This window comes from Lagopus leucura, unplaced genomic scaffold (genome assembly GCF_019238085.1).
Source record: "Lagopus leucura isolate 7727_CA_CO unplaced genomic scaffold, USGS_WTPT01 Super-Scaffold_100043, whole genome shotgun sequence".
In the NCBI taxonomy this organism is placed as follows: domain Eukaryota; kingdom Metazoa; phylum Chordata; class Aves; order Galliformes; family Phasianidae; genus Lagopus; species Lagopus leucura.
Genome location: NW_024962290.1, coordinates 3,382,566 through 3,401,273, shown reverse-complemented (window position 1 = coordinate 3,401,273; position 18,708 = coordinate 3,382,566). Strand labels below are relative to the sequence as shown.

General features: G+C 49.5%; 1 protein-coding gene across 9 annotated transcripts in view; it reads left to right on the top strand.

Annotated features, from left to right (window-relative positions):
- NFASC (neurofascin) overlaps positions 1-18,708 on the top strand; it is a 77,058-nt gene that overhangs the window by 22,051 nt on the left and 36,299 nt on the right. For 7 of the 9 annotated variants that reach the window (XM_042884157.1, XM_042884156.1, XM_042884155.1 and 4 more), the window contains exons 2-11: positions 7,327-7,491; positions 9,543-9,648; positions 9,868-10,064; positions 10,782-10,904; positions 11,104-11,274; positions 12,899-12,949; positions 16,516-16,627; positions 17,479-17,663; positions 17,794-17,925; positions 18,187-18,330. In XM_042884157.1, the coding sequence (XP_042740091.1) occupies positions 7,398-7,491; positions 9,543-9,648; positions 9,868-10,064; positions 10,782-10,904; positions 11,104-11,274; positions 12,899-12,949; positions 16,516-16,627; positions 17,479-17,663; positions 17,794-17,925; positions 18,187-18,330 (1,315 nt within the window). In that variant the 5' untranslated portion in view covers positions 7,327-7,397. The remainder of the gene's footprint in view (positions 1-7,326; positions 7,492-9,542; positions 9,649-9,867; positions 10,065-10,781; positions 10,905-11,103; positions 11,275-12,898; positions 12,950-16,515; positions 16,628-17,478; positions 17,664-17,793; positions 17,926-18,186; positions 18,331-18,708) is intronic. The other 2 variants (XM_042884158.1, XM_042884161.1) reach the window with 1 other exon arrangement.

Here is an 18,708-nt window from a genome sequence, read left to right as displayed (position 1 = left end):
TGGATGGATGGATGGATGGATGGATGGATGGATGGATGGATGGATGGCCCACACACCATGGCTGACTGTAAGGTGATGCCACAGCTTGAGGGCCCTCAGCTAAGCTGGTGCCTGTAAATACAGCTCACTTACAGGATTAATCATCAGCAGGTGTGTTCCCATCTTGTTGGTGACACCTGCGTGTGATCCAGTTACAGACCTCGCAGATGGAGACAGGAGATACACGTGGAGGTGGCTTGGATGAGAAGACTGCTCCTAAGGCTGGTGATTCCAGTGCTGTTGGGGACTTGTAGGTTAGCTGTCCTGAGCTGAAGGGAGCATGGGGATGGTGGCCAGCAGATTAGGAACAAAATTGTGCCTTTCCTGGACGGTTCCACTGTGACTGGCCTGGTGATGCTCTAAGGACAGCAGAAAGAACCATCTCAGGATCAGAGAGCAGGGAAGGGATAGAAACTTTCTGCTCAGGATATGGGAGCCTCTGAAGGAATAATGTTGGAGTTGCCCAGGAAATGCAAGTCTTTCGTAGCAGAAGAACAGCTACTAATTTAGTAATAAGTTATAGGCTTGAAAAAGTTTTCTTCCTGAAGTGTAGGTAGATACGGTACCAACAAAAAAAATGTTTTGATTGAAATTAAAGCCTTAGTGCTCAAGTCCTTCTCCACCTTTGAATGCTGTAATTTCCAGCAGGGAATGGGCAGTACTGAGTAAAGCCCTCTTTGAGTGCATCCTGAGCTGCAGCCATTGCTGCAAACAGATCCCAAGCCTGCAGGGCTCGAGGGCTGAACGTGAATCTTTCTGTGGTTTAGGGCTGAAAAGCTACACTGGGTACGTCTGCTTTCCCCCCCTGCAATTCAGGGTTTGCCTGTGCTGATGTGGGGTCTCTGGATTGGGGCTGGAGGGGAATGGAAGTGTTGATATCTTCTTCCCAGGCTCTTCAGTCATCCCAAGTGCCCAGGACCTATGAGCGGTAACATGAGATGCAAACACCAATTCTCCAATTCATTTAGCCACTAAAGTGGTTTCCTGGTGTAGAAGCAGTCAGGGGTTTTTAACCCCTGGGCATCAGCACGCGGCCGATCATCGTGCTTTGCTTCATTAACCTTTTTCTTCTGTGCAAAGAGAGAACCCTTCTTGTGGTGTCAGGGCGTGCATGTTTGTGCCAAATTGCATCATGTCACTGGCTGCTGCCATGCGGCAGAGCAGGACAGCTTAACCTGAGTGACACTGCATGGGGGGCAGCTACCACAGCACGTCCTGGGATGGCTGTATTTATTCCTCAAGGGATGCTGTGGGCTCGGGGAAATCCCTTAGCATGGTCAAGCCTGAGCTGATGGGGGCCTGAGGGTCCCTTATCCACCTGTGTGACCAAACACAGGCTTGAGCACGTGATGCAGACCCCCCAGATCCCTGTGCTTCTGGATACTGGGCAGACTTATGTGAGCCAGAAGGGAATAGGCAGATTTTCCCAAGTGCTTGCTATTTATAGCTATTGCTGGGTGATTAGCAGTTGGCTAATCGCTCAGGGACAGATGCTGTCATCCCTTGGATGGGTGGCCAAGGGACACAGCGGGGTAGATGTTAATGGTGTGTCCCCTGTTGCTCTGCCATGCGTCTCCTGAGCAGCGTGGGATGGAGAGCCCTGGAAAGGAGCTTTGCTGTGCGTGGGGGGGATCAGAGCTCATTGGTCTCAGGTCTCTCTTGGGGACATGGTTAGTGGGCATGGTGGTGATGGGTTGACAGTTGGACTTGATCTCAGGGGTCTTTTCCAACCTTGGTGAAGGTTCTTTCCTGAAGCTTGCAGGGAGGTTGGCATTGCCACTGGTTGGGTTTGCACATGGAGCTGCTCCACTGGGACATAACACCCCAGCCTGGCTCCCACAGGCACCAACACAAGGTTTGGTGCTCGGAGCCTCTGCCTTTTTGTCTCAGCTGCCCCATCTTCCCTACCCATCCCCACAGGCTGGCAGCTCAAGGCTCAGCCCATGCAACAGCGATGCCCTGGAGCACCTTTGCTTTCTACTAAGGGCAGCTCCTCAGAGCTCTCTATTCCTGCTAGTGACAGGATCAGCTGCTGCCCCACACCACCCTCGTGGTGCTGGCAAAGGCCACATCATCATCATCCACAGACAGCTTCACACCTTCACGTTTTTTCTCCACTCTCGATGACCGCTTTGTAAAGGTTAAACGCTATTTTCTGATTAAATTTGGTGCTCCGGTGTTACAGGCTTATTTCCCACCCGCACCATATCTCATGCATGACCTTGGGGTAACACTTAACCTCCCTGGACTCGAGTCACTCTCTGTAATAGAACTACAGTATTTTCTTACATTACCAAAAGGACAGGATGATAAATTAATTCACACTTATGTAGCGCTGAGATACGGGTCGTGATAGATAAAGAACATCTCCCTGGAGTCATCCATGCTTTCAGCAGCCCTACATGAGAATGAATTACCTTCTGAATTGTCTATGCAATGCCATGTTTGCTTCCACAGGGTCCTGAGGGTACCTGGCAGGTTGCAGGGTGGATTTTGCCACCTGGGACAAAGGCTCTAAACAATGGGAGATGGGGGATTTACAGCCTGGAAGGCAGCAACCTGGAAACCCACCCAATATATGGTAGGGGGAACGAAGCAGGAGCAGGTCCTGGGAAAACGGGTTCTTCAGTTGCTGCTGGGGAATCACATGCATGTATTCCCCCTAAATCAATGTTTTTCATTATCTGAAATGAAAAGAGCTTTCATTTGTGGAAACGTTGCTCTGTGCTTTTCAATCAGTTTTAATTAAGCGACTGAGATGTGTTAAACTGTGCTGGAGGAATCTTCTTGGGAACACTAGCTGCTCGAGTTTTACTGCTCCTCTTACAACCATAAATAGGGATAAATGCCTAATTGCTACTGAGAGTGTTCTGCTGGACCTAATGAGCTGATCACAAACAATCCTTCATTGTGGAATAATTTAATTGGATTTGACTCCAGCCAGAGATCCCTGTGCCTCACAGTGCTGGGCTGGGGGTCGGCAGGGAAGGAATTGGTTTCCATTGCTGCTCAGAAAGGTCCCATCTCATTATCCCTAGCCCTTCCATGTGGTTGTTTGTACCCAGGGGAAATTCCCCAGCTCTGCCTTTCTCCAGAGGAGAGCAAAGCACAGCAGTGCAGTGAGGCTGGGACTCCTGGAGTGGGGAAGGCTGTGGGGATGTGGCTTGGGAACGCCTCCCACAGCCAGGGCTTGGCCAGAGCAGGGTCAGACTGCCATCACAGAGCCCTCGAGTGAATCTGTTCTGTGATGGGATCATCGCCCTCACATCTTCACTGAGAATTTTGAGTGGTTTATGAATGAAGTGCTTGGTTATGCTGTGTGTTTTAATTATGGATGTATGAGCGTTGTCTTTCCATCAGCAGAAACTTGAGAGCGTGAAGCTCTCTGCAGAACACGCAGGGAAATGAGCAGCGATGGCACCTGGGCAGGTTTGGTTTCAGCAGCACCCAACTTCCCAGCACAGCTAGTGGGAATGCAGGCAAATTGCAGCCACGTGGTGGGGAATTGCCCCTGCTGATGGGGGACAGCAGAGCTCCACAGAGCCACGCTGATCTCTGCTGGGCTGCATTAGCACCCGACACCCCAATTCTCTGCACCTCCTCTTGAATCCGTGCAACCCTTGGGCAGTTGCTTAACTGCTGCGCTGTTATTCCAGATTTGGCTCGTTTTGCTATGGAAAGCACGACTCCTCTCTAAGCCTTCAGCTCCCATCCTGGTCCAGCAGAGTTGGCTGCTGCTATTTGCTCCCACCAGCTGTGTTCTCAGCCCTGGAATGAATTGCCCCATCAGTTTATTCACCATCCGCAGGAGCGCGTCAATTTTTTTGCCTTCTTGCTTTGAACCCTTTCCCTCTGCCTGCAAAGAGGAACAACCTTCAGTTTCACAGGCCCTGCCCTGGGGTTCATTATCCTTTTCCTCAGTGAAAGATGTTCACACAACATCTGAAGGAGGTCTGGAGCAAGATCAGGGATGCATTTCCCAACCCAGACTAACAGCTTGAGAGTAGGACAGCAGGGAAATGCAAAGCAGCAAGTTGAAGAGCCCTTCTGAACCATGAAGGAGTATTGGGGTAAAAAGCATCTGAGTCCATCCTGCTGCTGCCTTGCCTGTAGCTAGAGGAAAGCAAAGCTGGGACCTGGATTTGCCCATCCTCTTCTACAGCAGCATCAGTGGATGAGAGCTGTGTTCCAACTCGGGTATCTCCCATTGTCAGACACTCTCAGGAACATCCCCAGACACCCATTGCTATGGGCCCCATCCCTCTGTGCTGGGACAGTTCCCCTACTGCCCACATTCCCAACAGTGCAGGCTCTGTTCTGCAGCTCCCAACCCCAGCAGCCCACCTACACACATGGGCACGGTGACAAATTTTGTGCTTCTGCACCCACAGCTGCCCTGGAAAGAGCCTGGCTGTTGCTCCCCTAAAGGCAGGGGATGATCTTTGGGCGTGCTTTGTTGTGAGTTTTGTTATTTGTTCGTGTTTCTTTGGATTAGCAGTGCTGACAATGCTCTGCGTGGATGCAAGGTCACACGTGCCATACAGGCTGTCCTCCCTGAGCCATTCTCACGTGGTCCCTGCTTTGCTCCCACGCTGCTCTTCCCTCTTCCTTTGGTCTAGATCAGCTGAGTCCCCATGGCTCCCATCCCCTCAGTGCAGCACTGCTGCAAATCTCCCTTCTGATTCACACAGCCCTTGTTTTTCCAGTCCAAGCACACGTGGCGATGGCTGGGATGTGTCCATCAGTTGGATGCACAGCTGCCTGCTTTGTATACTCCATATAATCAGTGTTTGGACTCAGTTATAGATTCCCATAATGGCTTAGGTTGGAAGGGACTTTAAGTCCTGTGTGCATTTCCATTTAATGCACACATGTATGTAGACATCTCCCAAGCCTCTGCCAGGATCCTTCTCCTTCATGTCACAGACACTGCTTTCACTGTGGCTGACCTCAAAGCAGCACATAGAGGTATTCAAGTGCCTGTTGCCTTACACAGCAGAAGGAAGGAAGGAAGTTTTAAAGCATTTTGTGCTGTTTCTTTATGTGAAACACCAGTATGTGAGCATAGGAAGGATGCTACAAATCTCAGCCTTGCTAAATATCCGGTTGCAGTATTGGCTGATTTAGTTGGTAAGTCAAACTATTGCTTAGTAACAGAGAGGCATAAAACCAGCTTATCCATTACTCACTTTAAGCTGAAACTGGAGAAATGAAGCGCTCTAAATAATGAAGACCACAGATCACAGTGATATCTTCCCTTAGACAGAAAGCTAAAGAAGTAATTTGAAAGGCTTCGTTCAGCACGACCTGCTCCCTGAGGGCTGTGGAAATCCTGGACATGACTTTAATTACTGACCCGGTCCTATAATTATTTTGTCCTTCAACTGTTTTTATTGCAGTGACTGGATTGGAAAATCCTTTGAATGAGCAAAAAAAAGAGATCAAAGTAGAACTCCCCTCTGAGCCCCTTTGCAACCCATAATTTGGTGTAACAGGGATGCAGAGGGCTGGTGACTTTGCTTGGGCTTCAGCCCAGGGATGGGGATTTGTTCTGGGCTCTCATTTGGACCATCCTTGAGATTCAGATGTGTGCAGAGGGTCAGGAATGCTTCACGGTAAATCTTTAGGGCTGAACATCTTGCTGTTAACACTTCAGAAATCTCGGGCTGCATATTTGGTCTGGGAAGGATGCACAGGGTCCTCCTTACCCATCCCTTCTTATTGAATAACCCTGATGTCTTCCAGACATCTCTATGATTCCAGGGTGTGTTGCAGGAGCAGCATCTCCTTTAGGGAGGGCAAAACCCTGCAAGGATGACAAAACACTGCCCGTTCTCCATAGGGGCAATGAGAAAAACGTTCTCAGGAGCTGCCTTGCACTGGCTGTGCCCCTGCCTGGGGTGCAGGAGAGCTGTGCAGGCCATGTGTCAGGGCTGTCGGCTGGCTGACAGCTGTCAGCTTGGCTCCCTGCAGTACCTATCACCGGCTTCTGTCTGTTGTCCTGAGCCCCCTTCCTCCCACATCAGCCTCACTGGGGCTCAGCAGCAGCAGCCCAAGCTGGACTGATTTATATTTCATGACCCAGGTTCTCCTTGCTTGCCAAATGGCCTCTGTGCTGCTCTCCTGTCGGTGCCGTCCCTGCACGGTGCAGGGCTGCACGGAGATGGGAAGGAGCAGCACTGGGGATTTTCCACTGTTTGCTGCCCTGGCGTTGTTTCTGCTCTCAGCTGAGAGCTGTCTGGATGTCTGCTGCCCGGCTGTTATAGCTCTATTACAGACAGAGCTGTAACTCAGCTGTGATGCCACCTCTGTGGTGCAGCAGCCTTTCTGCGGGGAATTTTATTGTACAGATAAGATAATTCATCCTCCTTTCTACTCTCTTTTAATCTGCAGTTTGTCTGTGGGCTTATTAACAGCAAAATCAAATGGATGTCTATGAAAACTCCAAGCGATGCGCTGCCAGTCCCTGCAGGCTCCTGGATGTGTGCAGGGGTGAAGGCATCATCCCATTGCCTGACCCCACACAGCCTTGGAGCCCTGTTGCCTCCTGGAAAATAGAGGCAAAGCAGCTCACAAAGAGATGCTGCATTTGTGCTCTGCTCTCGTCAGTCCAAAAATATTCCCATAGTGTGTAGCAGGCAGTGCTCTTTTGGGAAGGGGAATGGCCATCAGCAGTGCTGGAGCACCTTTTGGGCTCTCGTTGGCTCTGCAGTTCTTCCTTCAGTGGAATTCAACTCTTTGTTTTCGGTTCAGAATGAAAGCTGGGTTTTACTGTTTGTTCAGTCTTGTGCATGAAATTCAGCTATGAGCTTCCTGACTCCTGGGCAGCATCATCTGGTGCCTGTTTCGTCTGGTTTAGAGGCTTGCAGTCCTGCCCACGGTGGGGTGGTTGGTAGGAGGTGATCTTTGAGGTCCCTTCCAACCCAATCATGCTATGATTCCATGGTTCTGTGTTTCTATGGTTCTGTGAAACAGCAAACCATCCTTCTGATTTTCTCCCACGTGGTTCAGCATTCACTTCTCAGGGCAACTTTCCAGCATTCCTTGGGGAGAACTCAACAGAACTCTGGGGTTTGAGCCCAGGTAACCACAAAGACTGAACAAAAAATGCCTTGGAAGGGCAGCGACCATGTGCTGAGTACTGGAAACATGGCCTGGAAAATAATTCTGGCACCATTAACACCCTTTGTCCCTCTGTACAAATATTTTCAGACTGCAAACTCTCTGTCCCAGGAAGAGAAATGCAGGACATAGCAGTGCTGACCTCTGGCTTTTTGTGTTTTGCAGCTGAGGACCCAACAGCCATCAGCTCTCCTGGGGGGAGCAGGTGAGGTCATAGCATTATCCTGACATCCAAAATGGTCCTGCACAGCCACCAGCTCACCTGTGCAGGGATTGCATTTGCTCTGTGCCTCCAACACCTCATCAACGCCATCGAAGTCCCTCTGGATTGTAAGTTCTGATTTACTCCCTCTAAATCTGGGCACGGTGGGGGTGGGCTGATGGCTGGGTTGTATGATCTCAGTGGTCTTTTCCAAGGCCTGTGATTCTATGGTTTCCTGCTTGAAGGGCTGTGGAGGCAGATTGAAGAGATACGCACACCAGGCATCTTTCCTGCTCCAACCAAACATTTAGGATATTTTTCTTTTCAAGTCACTTTTTAAGTCATTTCATCCAGAAATCCACCTGAATTGCTGACTCGAAAGCTGAGCAAAGGACTTGCAGCCACCCATCAAAAAGAGGCAGAACACCAAGCTGGTAGAGAAGCCCATCCCCAGCAAACCTTTAGCCCACAGACTTAAAGTGGAGCATCCCACAGTTTTTGTCTCTGTTGGGACTTTTGGTTAAACATGAGACACGAGTTATGTTTTATTATGTTTTATTCAGAGAGTTTGAGGATATGGGGTGAGGAGGAAGGGGACAAGGGGTGTTGTTTCTACTAAACAGCATCTTCAGGCTGGTGTCTGGGAAATGTATGGCTCGTTTGGGTGCACTTGGGATGAAGGTTTGTACTGAGAGCAAGCTGCTAAGTCATGGCTCAGAGGCTCTGTTCCAGCTACTCGTCTGGATACCAGTTTCATAATTTCTCTGTGTCCCAGCTTCCTCCTGTAGAGGCTGTTAATAATAATCAGCCTGTAGCTGCAGGGAATCTATTCTGACAGTGCAATGCACAGAAATCCTCCAGCGAGCGGTGCATTAGTGGCAAAAGCACTGCTTTGTGCTGCTGTCTGTAGTCGGGCTGAAGCACCAGGGTTCTTTGGAAACAACGTGAAGAGAGAGAGTGGGAAATCTCTGGTTTGCTGAGGGGAAAGTAAATACTTGTGTGACTGAAAGCTTGAGGTGGGGGTCCCATGCAATCTCTTATCTGTGCGAGACTTGAGTGTGAGTTCCTGCTCTACTCCGTTCCGAATGATTGTGGATGAACATAATTTTGTTCCCTAGGGTCAGCCCTTGGCACTCTTGTTCCCAACTTGGGAATTTGACAAGATGAACACAGCTTGGATGTGCAGGCAGTCAGTACATAGACGGGAGCCACTGAGCATGACTGAGCAGGTCTGCAAACAGCAGTCTTCTGCTCTTTCTTGTGCTTTTCTGTCAAAAAAGAGTGATTTTGATGCTTACATGTAATATGAGCTTAGAAAAGTAAGGGAAATGCTGACAGCTGGTGGAGAACTGCTGAAGGCAGCCTGTCTTTGCAACTCACCGCTTCTTCAGCCTCCTCCCTGCTGTACAGCATGGACTCATAGCAGAGCATCATCACCTCCAGCACTGGAGATGCTGGAGGATATAAATATCTATCTATATATGGGATAGATACCTATATATCTACATATGGGATATAGATATTGGTACATTGGAGTTCATTTCATGCCCTCTTTGGACCCCCAACCCTCCCAGAGGCTGCACATTGTTAGCAGCTAACAATGACTTGGACTCAGTGGTCCTTATGGGTCTCTTCCAACTCAGGATATTCTATCATTCCATCATTCTCTGAGTGCTCACCAGCGTCTCCTGCTGTATAACTGTAAGTAGGTGGATTAGAACAGGCTGGAATTGTTAAATCAGCCGTATGTAGGATTTGCAGACTCCACAATGACAGTGTTTTGTTTTCATGTTTGTGTGCATAATGTGTGTTTATCGGGGTTAGCCCCTCGATTAACCCTTCTTTCTTCTTTTTCATTATGCTTGCACTTTGGAAATAACAGCAAGTATTCAGAGTGAATGTAAGTGCTGCCTTCTATGTGAACATGGTGGTGTCCTCTGCATGTCCAAAATGGCAGGAGGGGTTGGGTCTGGTGCCAGCTGTGCTTTGGTGCAAGGTATACGTGGTGCACAGGGCTGGTGACAAATAGCATGCGCTCCATGCTTGCTTGTGGTTTTAGAAGTCTTTGGACCACAAATTGGGGAAGGTGTCAGAATCCTGGTGAGATCTGCTGCAGGAGAGCAGAGAGAGGCTTCTCCCTCTCACGCAGCTCATCTCATTGCTGCCATTTGCTTTGCAGTGCCTCAGCCCCCCACCATCACCAAGCAGTCTGTGAAGGACTACATCGTTGACCCCCGAGACAACATCTTCATTGAATGTGAAGCCAAAGGGAATCCTGTTCCCACGTAAGTGCCCTGGAATTGCTCCTGTACTGGAGCTCTGTGGTTTGTTATCCCTGGTTCTGAAGGTGCTGGGATTTCTGGGCACAGCAGATCTCAGTTGGCCACACTGTCCCCAAAACCAGCGCCATAGATGCCAATTGCCACTTGCATAACCCAACTAGGGCTCTTTCCAGGGAAATACACCCCACAGTCACCTCACAAATCTCTCTGCCACGCTGACAGCTTTTCCTGGACACGGAACGGGAAGTTCTTCAACGTGGCAAAGGACCCCAAGGTGTCCATGAGGAGGCGGTCGGGGACGTTGGTCATTGATTTCCATGGAGGTGGGCGGCCAGACGACTACGAGGGCGAGTACCAGTGCTTCGCCAGGAACGATTTTGGCACTGCACTGTCCAGCAAAATCCACCTCCAGGTGTCCAGTGAGTAAGCACAGTTGTGTGGGGTGAGCAGCAGAAATCAGACTCAGGAAGTTCTACGGTTCTATGGATGCTTTGTAGTAGAAGCACAGATAGAATCCAGTGGTCAGACATCCCAGCCTGCTTCGTGGTCTTTTAAGGTCACTTCCAACCCTGTGATTCTGTCATCCATTGCCTGTGTCAGGATCATAGAATCATTAAGGCTGGAAAGGATTTCTAGGATCACCGAGTCCAACCCCAAGCCATCCCCGCTGTGCCCACTACCCATGACCCTCAGTGCCACATCTCCACAGTTATTGACCCCCTCCAGGGATGGTGAATCCACCACCTCCTTGGGCAGCCTGCGCCAGTGCCTGACCACTCTTCCTGAGAAGAATGTTTTTCCTGATATCCAACCTGAACCTTCCCTGGTGCAACTCGAGGCCATTACTTTTAATTCCATTGCTGTTACCTGGGAGAAGAGGCCTACCCCACCTCGCTACAAACTCCTTACAGGGAACTGTAGAGAGAGATGAGGTCTCCCCTGAGCCTCCTCTTCTCCAGACTGAACCATCCCAGTTCTCTCAGCTGCTCCCCATACGACTTGCACACACAGAAATAAGGCTTCCCTCTCTGCATTGAGGCCATTCCATTGAAACTAGGCCAGGTCTGGTGGGAAGGGAGAAGATCTTCAAAGTGAATACCTACCTTCCTCATGCAGTGCTGTGATTCTCGTGGCAGGATCTCCCCTGTGGCCCAAGGAGAAGGTGGATGTCATTGAGGTTGACGAAGGTTCTCCACTCAGCCTGCAGTGCAACCCACCTCCTGGTCTGCCTCCTCCTGTCATCTTCTGGATGAGCAGCTGTGAGTTGGGGAAGCCCTTTCCACCATGAACCCTCACTCCCTTCAAGCACCTACAGTGTTAGTTTGAAATAATTACGTTTGGAGTCATCGTTGCCAGTTCACAGCTTGGTGGTACCCACAAATGGTTTAAGTTGGGAGTTGCTTTTTGCCTTCACGTGTTCAGGAGGTCCTGGTTAACTGAATGCCTCTTCCCTTGCAGCCATGGAGCCCATCCACCAGGACAAGCGTGTCTCCCAGGGCCAGAACGGTGACCTGTACTTCTCCAATGTCATGCTGCAGGATGCCCAGACTGACTACAGCTGCAATGCACGATTCCACTTCACCCACACCATCCAGCAGAAAAATCCCTACACCCTCAAGGTGAAAACCAGTAAGTGTCACGGTTGTCAGCCAGGATGGAGCTCTGCCAAGCTCTTGGGTAGGGTTCTGCTTTCAGTCTTTGACAGCTCTGAGTCCTACCAAAGAAAAGAGTGTCTTCCCTCGTTTTGATCGGGATAGAAGTCTGGTTAAGAACTGATGGGACTCAGACTGACTCCATGGCTTGTTCCCTTGCAGTGCCCCAGGGCTGCAGAGATAGCTCAGTGTGGCTACTGCTGAGTTTCTGAGATGGACACGGGTGGTGTATTCCCTCCATCCTTAGGGAGAAGTGCAATATCAAGTGACTTTTCCCTAATTTGGATGGCTGGAGATAGCCGTGTTTTGCTCCAGGTTTAGGTTTATGGGGACGCTCTGTGGTGCTGCATGGGGGGGACTGAGTGTTTGTTCATTGCTGATCAACAAGTCTTGGGGTTCACCATGACCAGGAGCTGATGAACAGTTCTGGGAGGTGGGAGCAGGGGGAGCAGAGCCTTAGGGGCCTGGGGACACTGGCTCCCAATTCCTGGCACCAGGAGCTTCATCTGTTGCTTAATAGGAAGTAACACTATTAAAGCATTCTGATACCTGGCACTGAGGTGTGATGTGAGCAGCAGGCTGGGCTTGGAGCATTCTGCACTTCTGGTGTAACACCTTCTCCTTGTGCAAAGCACGAGAAGTAGCAAAGCAAATACTACAAATGGGCACTTTTCTAATGGTGAGGAAGGTGTACATGCAACTCGCTCCGGTTACTTGTTATCTGGTTGAGAAGCTGGCTGAATAATGCCAAAATTTGCCTCGTACTGAAGGACTGAACCCTGAATGAGCTCAGGCTCAAAGTGGAGAGCGAAAAACCTGTGTTCATTTGGGTCTCAGACGTTTTCAGCCTGGTATATCGGTCCAGCTCCAGAAAAATAAGTGAAAGAAATCCTGGAAGGATTTCCTGTGGAGCATCTCTGCTGTGTCTTGGGCCCCAGGCTGTGTCCTGGGTGCTCTCTGTTCTGCTCATTACCCAGTGGAGCTCTGTTGGCAATTAGCGGCTGTGCTCGCCTAGGTGTCAGCAATTGTCAGTGAGGGAGAGCGGTGTGTTATGAGGAGCTGCTGTTTTTTGCATATAACACAATTTGCTTCAATTACCTGGGAATTGAAAGGGGTTTTTACAGCAGATTATGCTCTTAAAGCTTAATTGTTGTTATCATTTTTATTTGTTTGCCCTCTCCATGCCTTTCTGCATCATTACACTGCTGCCTCGGTGCATCCAGCCCATGCTTTGCGCTGGAAAGAAATAGCAGGAGTACACTTATCTCACAGTTAACTGAGAGAAAAAAATATGTTTTCTTCCCAAATTGAATTAATTCTTGTCAACGTTGCCTTTATACCAAAGGAAAAACACTTGGAGGAAACGTTTATGATCAAGTTAGGTGATATTTATCCCGCGTTTATTTGTCTCTCCATCTCGTAGGAGGAAAGCAATCTTCTCTTCCCCTCCCGCACCACTGTTGCTCTGTTGCTGTTTGTCTCCTAAGGCTCTGAGCACCTCTGTTTGCTTCTGTGCTCCCTGGTCCCCATGTAGCCCCATCCCTGTTTTCCACCGCTGCTTTGTGCCGCTCGGTATGCTCACGGTCTTTTGTTTATTGCAGAGAAACCCCATAACGAAACGTCCTTACGAAATCACACTGACATGTACAGTGGTGAGTCAACAGCAGCTTCTGGAGACCTTCACGTTTGTAACCCCCTGTGCCTAACCTGACTGATCCTGTGCTAACCCAGCGTGGGCTGCGTCGGCAGCATCCCCGTGTGCACAGCCCCGATGTGTGCGTGTGGTCCTTTCTGTGCTTCGTCCCCCCCCAAACGTCACCAAAAGTGGGCTGGGAACAGCCCAGCAGCCCAAATCCCCTCTTGAGTTTTGACATCTTAAAAATGATCGAGGGCTAAGCTAATTAATTGGATACACCGAGCTCAGCTCCGGAGATATTTGGCTTAATAGGATCAGGGCTAAGTGGGAAAGCTGGTGGTTGGCTCCACTGCCTCGTCCTCCTGATTGAGATACAAGAGCCACCATCCCTCTTTGTCTGCATTCAGAATGAGCACCTATTGTGCTTGCAGCCAAGCATGGGCACTGACCATTAGGAGGAAGAATCCAAATATTTGGTTTTCCCAGCCATTTGTTTCTCTGTGGCACAGTTATACCTGTGCTGAGTGCTTTTCCACTTACCCCAGCAGGGAGGCTGTCCCTGGAGGCTATGTGATCAACACATCCCAAAGCCATAGAATACTTAAGGTTGGAAAAGAGCTCTAAGATCACCAAGCCCAACCATCAACCCATCCCCAACACTAGCCAGATCCCATCAGCTCTTGTTCTGGCACATGAGCTCACAGCTCCTGTGAGGAGCTGGGAGGTGATGGGGTGGGTCTGCATGGGGGAATGGAGCACGCTGCTGGGAGCATCCCCAGGGACCAGTGGGCTTCCCTCTCTGCCCGTCTGCCATTTCTTCCCTCCTGTGCCACGTCAATGTGTGTTCAGGTGGTGCTTAGAAGCTATTGGCCTCTTGGTTTTCATCTCTGCTTGAAGCACATGCTTTGCCTGGTAGCAAGGCCCAAGTTCTTGCTGCCTCCAAAAGGTTGAGATTAGCCAGATCTTACATTGCAGTGTCCTTTTTTTTTTTTGCAAAACATGGGGATTTCTCCCTTACTCCTCACATACTTCTGCAATGGGGCAACGTTCCCTGCTGAGTTGGGGTTTGGGTGAGAGGTTCCTCTGGAAGGTCTATGCGTGAAGCATAACTGGAGGAAGTGGGGACAGCAAATGGGCTGGGCATGGTCTGCAACACTCACAGAAATGGCTGTGAAACAAGCAAAATTAACATCAATGTGAATTCCATAAACGGAACGACGCCTCAATGAGAGGCACGTGGGAGGAGATGCCTTCCTGGTGGGCACACGGCGGTGGGATCTCCTCTAAACACAACATGCAGCTCCTCCAAGCACAGAGCAGCGTGGATGGTTGTGTCGTGGAAGGAATGCCTTTATATTCTGGTGTCTGCAGTCCTCGTGGGTTGGGAGGGGGTGCCTTCATCTCCTGCTGCGTTGGTGTGTTCAGGGAAAAGGGAGGTGGATGTCAGCCAGGGATATACAAGGTCTAAAATGATTAATAGGGAATTTCATTAGCTGAAGTTCATCACCTTCTTATGGAAGTGAAAATCTTTTGTCCTTTTTCATTTGTGCTGTTTTGGCAAATCTGTGGGATGTTGTCAAGCTGGCAAGCAGGGCAGGAGGCGAGAGATGGATGTATTGGGATGCACATATTTCTATCACTGCCTTTAGCAGAAACAATCTGCGGGTTGATGTACAACCTGATGTGCTGTCGGGTCGGGATGTTGGGGAGGGGACACTGGCAGTTTCTGGAATGTGTCCATTCTGCAGTTGAATGGGTCCAATTCCACAGAGGTGGGGTCAGTAGTGGTGACATATTAGAAGCAGAGCACGTTCTTGAGCTCTGCTTCCAGTGAATAGCCGTAGAATTTATTCTTCCAGTCAGTTCCACCTGTGTGGAGGAGTGAGACGTTGCTGTTTAACAGCTTTCAGCTGTAGTGCCATGAGATCAGAGCTGGAACTTCTGCCCCAGATCATTGCAGGCCTCTTCCTGTTAGAAATAGCAAAATATTTACTTAAAGTGCTGTGCTAAGGCAAAGCTTATCAGCTAAGCAGTGTTGTCATTAGGTTTATTAAACAAGTGGATAGCATACTAATTTATCTCCCTTATGTTTTAATGTTCATCATTAATATACGGCTCGTAAAATTTGGCTTGCGCTGCTGCTTATCTCTTCTCGTTGTGCCCCAAGCAAATGGTTCGTGGCAGGAGTGAGGCATATGGCCCATTCACACAGGCTACAGGTTGCTGGCAGATAAAAGCCAATATTCACTCATAAAATGATTGATAAACACAGACCTGAAATCTCAGCACTGATCTGCAAGGCATTACATGGGTGGTGATCCTAACCAGGAAAACCAGCATCTCCGAAGCAGGCGAGCAAACAGCAGCACGCCTGCCCCTGGTAATCCATTAATCAAGTAATTAACTAACTCTCTGACGAGCACCTCCTGCTGCTAACATGTGGGTGTGTGAGAGCAGAGTGGTGCGTGAGTGTGGCTGCTCCCCAGTGATGTGGAGTCAGTCTGAAGGGATGAGTTCCTTCCTGTTGATTTATTACCATTATTAATTTTCTCTTGAGGGGCCTGGTCACGAGCTTTTCCTGATTGAGTTCCAAAAACAGTCTCTGCTCTCTCTCTCCCCTGTATCTTCCCAGCCCTTTTCTTTGTATCAGAGCTCAGAGATTTCCCAAATAGCTCGTTTGGCTAATGAAGCATTTGGGCCAGCAGGAAAGGATCCCAAGAGCCTGCTCCTGCCCCAGGGTGGGCATTCCCCAATTCTCTATTTGCCCAAATAGATTGTGTCAAACCCACCCATCTCACCCCACGTCCTAATCCCATAACCTCCACCTCTGCTACTGCTGCTTTCGAGACCATCTCATCCCACGCTGTCTTCACTGATCCACATCTAGAGTAATGATTCCATTTATTAATGGAAATTATTCCATTAATATTTTTTTTTTCTCTCACAAAGAGAACTCCGCTGTGTGTATTTGTAGGGAGCTGTCTTGTCTCTCCCCTGGTTGTTTCTCATTAAACTTTCCTGTCCCATCCCAATGTCTTCAGCTCTGCTCCATCCCCAGACAGCTCCATCCTTCCAGGCCCAGCAGCTCCCAGTAAGAGTGGGAACCTACGTGATGCTGCCAGAGCTCTGGCATCCTCCATCCCATGGGGATCTCTGTGGCTCAGCTGTCTCATGTACCCTTCTTGTGCCCATTTGTCACTACTGTCCTTCACTAAGTGTTCTGTCCATCAGTGTTTCCATGTCTCATCTGATTCCAGCCCCATGCTGGAGGTAGGGTGAGCAGGGTTGACGCTGCCCTGCTAGGGATCTGGGCTCTCCTGGTGCCTCATCCCCATGGTTCTGCTTACCCGGCCCATCCTTTTTCTTCTTTCTTCTCCCTGCCTGCCAAGCACCCTCTCTCCACTACGTCTTCTTACCTTAAAAATGACTTTAAGCCCTTCTCTAGTTTTCAGGTATATTTCTGCGTGAGTCCTGTTGCTGAACCCTGAACCCTTCCGATGCTGCAGAGAAGGAGAATTTAAAAGTGCTCTGTTTTTGTTTTTGTTTTTTTTTCTTCTTGATTTTCTTTCCTGCTGATCTCAGCCCGAGGGGTTACAGAAACAACACCCAGCTTCATGTACCCATACGGGACCTCCAGCAGCCAGATGGTGCTCCGAGGGGTGGACCTGTTGCTGGAGTGCATTGCATCAGGAGTGTACGTACCATGATGGGAGCGGGCGGTCACCAGCAGCCCCATGAGGTGCTCTCATAGCTTTAATGCTGAACTGCTGGTGAAAATACCAGCAATGAATGGAGCACGCCATTCATTTTCTATTAACTGCTATTAACAATATTCCTGTAACTTACTGAAAGGGTAGGAGCATGAAAGCAGACAGGAGAGCTGAGTTCACAGAATCACAGAATCACAGAATCACCCGGGTTGGAAGGGACCTCAAGGATCATGTAGTTCCAACCCCCCTGCCTAGCAGGGCCACCAAACATACACATTCAGATCAGGTTGCCCAGGATCCCATCCAACCTGCCTTGAACACGTCCAAGGACGGGGCATCCACAACCTCCCTGGGCAGCCCGTTCCAGGGCCTAACCACTCTCCTTGTAAAGAACTTCCCCTTAACATCCAACCTAAATCTTCCCTCCTTCAACTTGGATCCATGAGTTCTGCAGCACTGCTCAGAGCAAGAGGTATCTTCAGATACTTGCTGTCCAAAGATGATGCCCCATCAATTTGTCCTTACAGGGAGTTGCAGATCTCTTGGGTGGCCCTTTAGCACACTGTATTAAGTGCAGGTGAGGATGTTTGTAGTATGTGTGCAAGCAGAAGTGTCCTGGGCATGGGGTGGGACTTTGGCAGCACTTCCCGGGCACAAGGTAGGACAAAAATCCCACTCCTCACCATCTGGTGATGTTCAAGTCCTAGTGGAGGGGCTGTGGTAGGTAAAAGAGTGGCCCAGAGGTCTTTCTCCTTGGGTTTAGAAGGTCTTAAGTGCAGGATTTGTATTAGGAAAGTTGTCTTGCAAGAGCTTTTATCTCCTTCCCTCTCCTTAGACCAGCACCAGATATCATGTGGTACAAGAAAGGAGGTGAGCTCCCAGTGGGCAAAACCAAGCTGGAAAACTTTAACAAGGCCCTTCGTATCTCCAACGTCTCGGAGGAAGACTCTGGGGAGTATTTCTGCCTGGCATCCAACAAGATGGGCAGCATCCGCCACACGATCTCAGTGAGAGTGAAGGGTACGTCACTTTTACTTCACCATCTCCTTCACTTTCACAGCCAGAAATTGAGAGGGGAGCTTGGGATCCTCTGGAGGCCATCTGCTCCAGTTTGCTCTGTGTGTAACTGTTCCATTTGTTTGTCTTAAAGCTGCCCCTTATTGGCTGGATGAGCCACAAAATCTCATTTTGGCCCCTGGTGAGGATGGCAGGTTGGTGTGTCGAGCCAATGGGAACCCCAAGCCTTCAATCCAGTGGTTGGTGAACGGAGAGCCCATTGAAGGTGAGCCAGGAAGAGTCTGCACCTCCTGTATGAAAACATAGCCAAGGGACTCGTGGCTGACCATGGGAGCCAGAGCTGCCACTGGGGCACTGGCTTGGCTGCGTCATGGCCAGTTGAGCCGTGTCTCTGGAGGCCCATAACTTGCCACTGGCTCTTTTTATCTGGGCTGAGATGTGAAGATGAGTAATAAAATGCAGCATCTTGTGAGCTTTAATTTAAAATTTAATGAAAAGCATCCTTTCTGTCTTCCTTATTTTGAAGGTTCTCCACCCAACCCAAGCAGAGAGGTGGCTGGAGATACCATCGTGTTTCGAGACACGCAGATCGGCAGCAGCGCTGTGTACCAGTGCAATGCTTCCAACGAGCACGGCTACCTCCTTGCCAATGCCTTTGTCAGTGTCCTGGGTAGGTGCCTGTGTGGACAGGTGAGCCCTAGTGCACATGGATGAGGAAGGAAACTCTCTCAAAAGAAGTGACCATCAGAATCCAGCAGTGTGTCAGCTCATGAAATGCTTTTCCATGCAGAATGATGGTTAATGCTTCCGTTCTTGTGGAAGATAAATGCCCTGTACTCAAATTTCCATGCAGGTTATCCCTATCTCTGTGCTGTTAGCTACTCTGAGAATGATGTACGTGGGTAGGTGGCCTCTGCAATGGGGCTTCAGGATATAAGTTGGTAGCCATACACCAGCCAGCACTGTTGGAGCACCTCTGTTTCACGGAGTGAGGTTGGAAAGGGGATGGAAAAGCTCCGTTAAGTCTTGAAAAGCTCAGTGTAGAGCC